Below are 8,002 nucleotides of genomic sequence, written 5' to 3'. Positions count from 1 at the left end.
GGGGCCAAAAAATTTAAAAGGGGTTGGGTGGGGTTTGGGGGCAGGGAGGGGGGGGGCTGGGGGTGGGGGAAAGCAAAAGGGGCCCCCTAGGGGAGGAAAAGAGCCGTGGAGCAACGGGGGGGGGGGAAAAGGAAAAAAGAAGGACGAAAGGGAGAACGGGGAGGGCAAAGGAGATGGGGGGGGGAGAGGGCGGGTTTAAAGCGGGGGGCGGGGGGGGGGATTGGAACGAAAGGCGGGGGCCTGGAAAAAGGGGAAAAAAGGAAGGGGGGGGGCGGGGGGAACGGGGGGGAAGGGGGGCGGGGGAGGGGGGGGGAAAGGAGGGGGGGGAGGGAGCAGTGGAAAAGGGGGGAGGGAAGCAGAAGACAAAAGGACGGAGGGAGAGGCGGGGTTAAAGGGGGGGGGGAAAAAGGGAAAAAGGGGTTTTTTGTTCGGGGGGAAGCTAATGGAAGGGGAAAGGGGGGCGGGGGGAAAGGGAAGGAAAGAAAGGGCGCGGCAGAAAAAAGGAGGGAAGGGGAGAAAATGGCAAAAAAAAAAAGGCGGGAAGGAGTGGAAAATAAAGACAAGGGGGGGGAAAATTTAAATGAAAGAAGGTCGCATATGGCCGGCCCGGAAAAGGGAGTGATTTGAAAGGGTTTTTGGTCGTTCCTAAAAAAAACCCCTAAACCCAAAAGGGGGGTACCAATAAACTACATACATAATAAAAATACATAAAGGCCTTTAAAATATCTTTGTTAGAAAAAAGAGAGCATGTAGAAAACACCTAATTTTAAAAAAATTTTTAATTTTTTTTTTTAAAATAAACAAAAATTAATTCCGGGGTATGGTTTTTTTTGTAAAAAGGCCTCCGGGGAATCTTGTTCCTTATTTTTTATTTTTTAGTCCCTTTCGCCCCCCCCGGACGTCTATTTATAAAAAACCGTTAAAAGTGATTTAAAAAAAAAACAAAATGGATGGTCAAAAAAAAAAAAACGAAAAAATATCGGTTGAGGAACTAAATACTTTTAAAAAAAAATTGGTGTTTTTTAGAAATTTTTTCCCCAAATTTTTTTTTCTGGGTTTTTCAGATAAATCGAACCCCTCTTTTCCCAAAAACAGCTTCGCAAGTTTAAAAATTCGACTCAGAAAGGGAGGTTTCGGTGAAAATACCTGACTATCGCAAAAAAATATCATAATTGATTTCTCGCGTAATCGAGTAGAAAATTAACAGTGTAAGAAATGAATCGTAGTCGCCCCAAACCCAAACTGTGGGGATCGATAAATTGAATTAAACGTGGCGCAGCTTTTTAGTTATTTTCCCCCAATGCTTCTATATTTACCCCGGGTTTTTCCGAAAAAAAATTTGCCTTTAAGCAGTGAAGAGATTGTCTCAAATTTAAAAAAGTTCAACAAAAAATTATGTTTTTTTGGGGGTTTATTTAGAAAAATGTTATTTTAAATTTTGTAATTTATTTTGAAAATTAAAAAGTCTCATCACCTTAATTATTTTGTAATAAGTTTATAATTTTTTTTTCGTATTTTTTGAAAAATGTAAAAATTTGGGGGTTTTTTTATGTTAAAACTTGAAAATAATATTTGTGTTTTTATTTTCCACCTGGGAGGAAAAAATGGGGCGGAGGGAAAGGGGGAAAAAAAGGGGGCAAGTTTAACAAAGGGTGGTTGGAATTTTAAAACACTCAAAAGGCAAATTTAACGAGAAACAGCCCCACCCGAAAAGCGATTTTTATTTAAAAACGGCTTCCCCAATTTTGACGGGGAAAAAAACGGAAAGGTTTTGGGGAAAAAATGAAAAAGTGTGTGAAAAAATGCCGACTTTTCCCAAAAAATTGTTTGCAAATTTTTTGGGTTTTAAAGGGTTTTTAAAGGGGCAAAAAAGGCTTCGAAAGGATGCGGACGAAAAATTTTTCCTTTTCCAAATGTCATTTTGTAAATAATTCACAAACACAACCGGAAGAAAATTTGTGATATTTAAAACAAAAATTTAAGGAAAAACCCCTTTTAAAAGTCAAACTAAAATACAAACTAAAAAATTCTTTTAAAATTGCAAGACACCAAATTTGTTTTAGAAAAAAAAAATAAAAAACCCTTTTTCATTTTAATATATTATTTTAAAGATTTCTTTTTTTTTTTTTTATCACATAAAATTTTAAAACCCCGGTTTGGGTTTTTTGGATCTCTTATTAAAAATAGTTTTTTTTCCTTTCTAAAAACTCAGAAATTCTACTTGTGCAAAAACCCTTAATGCCGCTTTTTGAGCCGGATTAATTTGATTTTTTCCAAATCGACCCCGGTGTTTTAAAATTTTAAATTTCCTTAAAAATGGGCTTCGTTTTTTAGGGGTTTACTTGCACCAAAAAAAGCAGGTTCAAAATCCCTTTTTATCGGTTTAAAAATAAAAACTGATGACTCAGATCACTTTGAGGCAAAGGAAGAATAAGTATTTTTCTTTAAACTTTAAAATATCCCCATAAGGGTTTTAAATATTCGTCAACAAAATAATTTTCGTATGTTTTTTTTTTAACAGCCACATTCAAAGAACGGTGGTTTGTTCGTGCCGTTACGGGGGGAGACCGACCGGTGCTTTTTTTTTTAAATATACCAATTTTGTTTTGTATTAGGAACAAATGATGGGTCTGCTTTTTAACGTGGCGCAATAGGGAAACAAAAAACCCCCTGTTCCCCGCTTTTTGAATTTTTGGAAAACTGACCACGAAATCTTCAAAAGGGAAAAATAGGAGAGAATGTTTAAGGATTTTACGCAATTTTATTGTACCGAATTATCAAAAACAAGTTATCAACAAAAAATAAGTCCCGGGGTAAACTTTTGTTTTCCGGGGTCTGGAAAGGAACAGCACATCAGGGAAAGGGGTCAACCGTCTAAATATTTTTACGGGAAATTTATGGTTTTTAAAATTAATTGATACATTTTTTTAGTAATTTTTTATTGCTTTTTTGTTTCAAAAAAAATTAAATTTTTACCCCGGGTGGGAATTTTTAACCTTTCAAAACTCGACGAAACTTTGTCGCCGTTTTAAAAGATGAAAAAGATTGAAAACGTTTTGTCCTTTTTGGGGGAAATAAAAAGGGAAAAAACAAAAAGGCTTGTAAGACACTTAAATAATTTATTAGGAAAAATTCTTGCTGGGACTGGGCCCAAACGATGGTCCGAATTTGGCGGTTTGCAAACAAAGGGAAAAATGGCCAGTGAAAAGGTTGGAATTTAAAAAAAAAGGGAATCTTCGATCGGACCATCATTTCCACGCAAACTCTAATCAGTATGTGCTTAACAAAAATATATAAAAGATGTACGATGATGGTGATAAGGCAACATTTATCAAAGCCATTGAAGAATTTATTGAAGATAAATTGCCTAATTTTGACACAAAATCCAAAGTATGAATTTTGTAATTTTCGGTCTTTTTTAATTATTTAAATTGTTTCATAATAAAAAAAGCGTCAAATATCTGTTTAACTGTATTTGTAAAAGTTAAACGCTGTTTTAAAGTAGGAAATGTCAAAGAAGATTTCTTTTTCAATTGTTGATATTGTATAATCTGTATAAACATAATTAAAATACAAAATTATGACTTTGCAATCTATCGTATTTTCTGAAGCATAATTTATCAAAGATTTCTACTATTTTCCATCAATATTAAATAACTCTGTAGCTACCTTGATTTCTTTTTAATCAAATATATTGTTTCAGGTAATAACTTACAAATTGTTAATTAATTGTTTTACAGGTGCGCATAGTACTTGCGATAACAACCTTAATATTCGGCCCGTTAGATGTTGAGAAAATCGAGTCCATTAGGATAAACGTTTTGCCTTGGTGTCTGGAAATGATGAACAGCACATCTTCAGAGATAGTCAACGCATCTCAATATTGTTTACAGGTAGATATTATCGTCTAAAATGTAGGTAGAATACTCGTATTTGAGTAATTAAAATTTATTGTGTAATTTGGTTACAGAGTATATTGAACACTTGTTGCGGCAGGAACGAAGAACCCGATTCAATACCTGACGAGACTTTGTGCAAGGAGCATAAGCAAGTAACTGACACTATTCTGTCATGCTTGTTGGATAAAATAGACAATAAAACACTGACACCGGGCATTGCTAGAGACGCATCAATAGAATTTATTACGCGCAACATTCATTATACTGCGTTAGGCTGGGCCAAACGAATGATAGAGTTTGGCGGTTTGGGCACATTAATAGAGTTAACCAGTCAATTAGTGGAATACCAATACCAATCTTCGTTCGACATCACATCTTCCACGCGAACTATAACCAGAGAGTGTTTAGCAAAAATTGATGAAAACTTACCACTTGATTACAGGCAACAACTTTCCGCGGGCATTAATAGATTTGTCAGAAATAGATTATATTCGCTTGACGAAGAACCTAAAGTACGAATTTTTTAATTTTTTATCTTTTCTATTGACTTAAATTGTCTTAAAATAATAGACCGAGTTTCTTTTTAACTATAGCATATTTGAGAAATTGTCATTATAATGTATATTCTATAACTTTGAAATTCAAATATGATTATTACAGAGTTTAATCGAAATTTATTGAAGAATGACTTTTTCACTTATCGTATTTTCTGCAGCTTAATTTACTTTTAATTAGAGGTTTTTTCTAATTTCAATCACAATTTAATAACACTTTGACACTGTCTTGATTAAAAAAAGAAATAATTATTGTTTCACAAAACGTAAAACTTCATAAATCATTAATCGTTTGTTTTACAGTTGCGTGCAATAGTTGCGATGACAACCTTAACATTTGGCCCGTTTAATGTTGCAAACACATTTATTACTGAAGACAGATTTAATGATATGATTGTTAATTTTCTGATAGACAGTGGAAATGACTTATTGATAAAAAAAGTGATTTGCGAATTTATCTATGCCGTTGTATCTAAATATGACGAATTCAACACGTTCATACGTCAAAGTTTCATTATATTACGAAAACTATGTTATCCTGAAGACTCGGATGATTTTAAGGATTCGGATGATTCTGAGGATCTGGATAATTTTGAGAACCTGGATAATTCTGAGGGTTCGCATGATTCTGAGAACCTGAAAGATTCAATTCGGATTCGAGCGTTTGTGGGTATTTGTAAGATGACGAAATTCGACGAGTTAGAAAGAGAATTGCAAGCTGTCCCTACGTTCAATAAGGAACAGATAGGTACATGGCTAAAGATTTGCATACGATTCTTGACCAATCCTCAGAGAAATATGAGAAAATGGGCCATTGAAGGTCTGTCGTATCTCACTGTCGACCTCGGGGTCAAAGACGATTTGATCGAAGACAAACAAGCCGTTCAAGCGATAATCGAGTTTGCCAAGACTGAAAATGAATCGATTCTCTATCAAGTGGACATATTGCTGGTGAACTTGTGCAGCGCTTATGACAAGGAAGATTTTATAATTGAGAGGGAAACGTTTGTCAATAATTTTAATGTTGATGAGACTCACATACGAGCCAACGACGACTACGTGGAAGAAAGACGGCGCGTGTTAGCAGAGGCCGGTGTGACCAGCGCTTTGGTGAGCCTCGCTAAAACAGGCAGCGAGAATAACAAAGAATTAATAGCTCGCGTTTTCAACGCGATATGCAGTGAACATAATTTGAGAAAAATAGTCGTTCAAGAAGGCGGCACGGAAACATTATTGTCGTTAGCGCTGAATGGCACAGACATAGGAAAACTAGATGCTACGCAAGCCCTTGTCTATCTAGCACTCACGACATCTCCTGAGGTTGCATTTCCCGGTCAGATAATCATGGAGGTTGTACAGCCAATCTCAAATCTCTTGAACCCGGAGCGTTCCGTTAATGAGAGATGCGATGCTCTAACAGCTTTGTGCAATCTAGCTAGTGTCAACAACAACATGCGAGAACATATTTTCAAGACAGAATATGAGAGAATTGAGCAATTGGTATTATCCCATGAATTCGTTATTCAATTTGTTGAGCAGAGATCTGAGCACCTTTTTGATCTTATGAATTGGTCCGTGGAGGACGGCACAGATGACCATACAAAGAAGGCATTAGCTGGAACGTTAGCAACGCTAACGGCAACCAGCAAAGAGGCTTGCGAAAAATTACTCAGCTGGGATTTGTGGCCGACATTCCTACCTTTTTTACTCAATAATTCAGACAATGACTTACAACATAAAGGTGCCGAAATTGCGTTAAATATGATGAACAGTACGAAAGACGTCGCTGCAAAACTCATCGAAACAGATGCAATAATGAAACGAGTGAGGGAATTGAGCGATAATAACTCCGTGCAAATCAAGGAATTAGCATCCCGTGTTTTAGAAGCTGCTGCGAAATGGGGCAAACTCAAGAGATATATCGAAAGGAACGAATCGTCACAAAGCACCGATAATATAGAAGATTCGATTAAAAGGATTAAACGTGAATAATTAATTGGGATCTAAATAACATACTAATAGAATATTACTTCTTATTTTAATAAATGACAGCACACTGTACAGTATGATTAATAAATAACAAAACTTGCCCCCGCGCTTTTTACCCAATAATATTCTAGCTTCTTCAAGTACAGAAGTACATTCTTTCTCTACAGGCTTCGGTCGTCGCTCTGCGAAAATCTCTTTCTGAATTCTTGATTGTCGCTCTTGCAGGTTAAAATTTCTTTCTTCGCTGCTGCCAGCAATCGGTGGAGTTCGCAGAGTGCCGAAGACGTATAAAAAGTTTTTATTTCGGCGCCCGATCTTTGCAAAACGGAAACGCCGGCTTCTTTTAACGCCGCTAAAGTTTGTTCGCCTTGTGGCAACCTAAGTATATATTTAATAATATTATATTATAATGTTTACATTAATATTTATATATAGATGTATGTACAAGCTACTAACGCTTTTTATGTCTTCTATGGATTCAATTGCCGAGTTTGCATTTTTGAAGACCTTATTGTCCCTTATATCTTCAGATAGTCAGAAAAACATATAGGCACCCCCGTCAGTACTGTTCAAATAATTTCCAAGGGAGTAGAGAGCGGCATACACGGAAGCGAATATTACATTCGTCACGTTAAAGTGTACGCAAGGGAACGCTTTCTAAACTCAAACAATAACGTGTTTAGTTGTACATATTCAATTAAACTATAATGAGTAGATGAACTTATTATTACCAACCTGGAATTCGTTAAATAACGGTACGTCTATCAAAGCAGAATTTTTTAAAAATTGCTATAAGCTATAAGTCTCTTTTTAGTGTCCTCTTCAACAAGCTGAAATAATTTTCTTTCCAAACGGTAGTTTTTTACGGCATTTACTTGGGTATCAAAATTTCCGTTTTTTATTTTTATCAGTGCCTCAAATTCTTGTTTCTCTGCTTCGGATAACGCTGACTAAAGCTCATTCGGATCTTCGATATGGACGTTCTGTGCAGTCTGGTTTCTATTTCAAGAAGCTGAAAAATACACATTCGTAAGAACGAGCACTCATCAGATCACAAATCTCTGAAGCGTCGTCTACAATACACGGAGTAAGCGCGTGGAGTAAAGAGTAAGAGTAGACGTAAAAGGATTATTTTCGGTTTAAGAGAGCTGGCGTAAGAGCGTAAGCGAAATAAATTAATATTTCTTACTCCTACTCTTACTCCTTATTCCACACTTACTCCGTGTATTGTAGACGACGCTCGAAACGTCAATCCTTAATTATCTCTTGCTCGTCGTCTGATACTACGTTTACGCGAGCGTTACTTCTGTAGTAACTTACGATAATTTCTTCGCGTAAACGGGATTTTGTAGTAACTTACGATAATTTACTCCGCGTAAACGAGTGATATATCGTAAGTTACTACAGAAGTAACGCTCGCGTAAACGTAGTATGAATCCAATATATAGTTTTCACCGCTGATGCTTCTCTCGTCCGAATTATCTTTTAAGATATTATCCTTTACCTCCCAGGAGTGCACATGTTTGTGCACTTTTTTAAATATTTCTGTCATTTCTTATA

General features: G+C 36.2%; 1 protein-coding gene across 1 annotated transcript; it reads left to right on the top strand.

The window, feature by feature from the left end:
- Positions 1 to 3,300: 3,300 nt before the first annotated feature.
- On the top strand, positions 3,301 to 7,126 carry LOC143901688 (protein unc-45 homolog B-like). Its single transcript, XM_077414119.1, has 4 exons — positions 3,301 to 3,390; positions 3,741 to 3,893; positions 3,971 to 4,411; positions 4,757 to 7,126. Exons 1-4 carry the CDS (start codon positions 3,301 to 3,303, stop codon positions 6,443 to 6,445), a joined length of 2,373 nt encoding a protein of 790 aa, XP_077270245.1. The 3' UTR covers positions 6,446 to 7,126.
- The last annotated feature ends 876 nt before the right edge of the window (positions 7,127 to 8,002 follow it).

The sequence above is a fragment of the Temnothorax americanus genome, unplaced genomic scaffold, assembly GCF_048541705.1.
Source record: "Temnothorax americanus isolate GAGA-0224 unplaced genomic scaffold, ASM4854170v1 Scaffold355, whole genome shotgun sequence".
NCBI classification, from domain to species: Eukaryota; Metazoa; Arthropoda; class Insecta; order Hymenoptera; family Formicidae; genus Temnothorax; species Temnothorax americanus.
The sequence above is the reverse complement of the archived record's forward strand: the minus strand, read 5'-3'. Positions and strand labels throughout refer to the sequence as shown.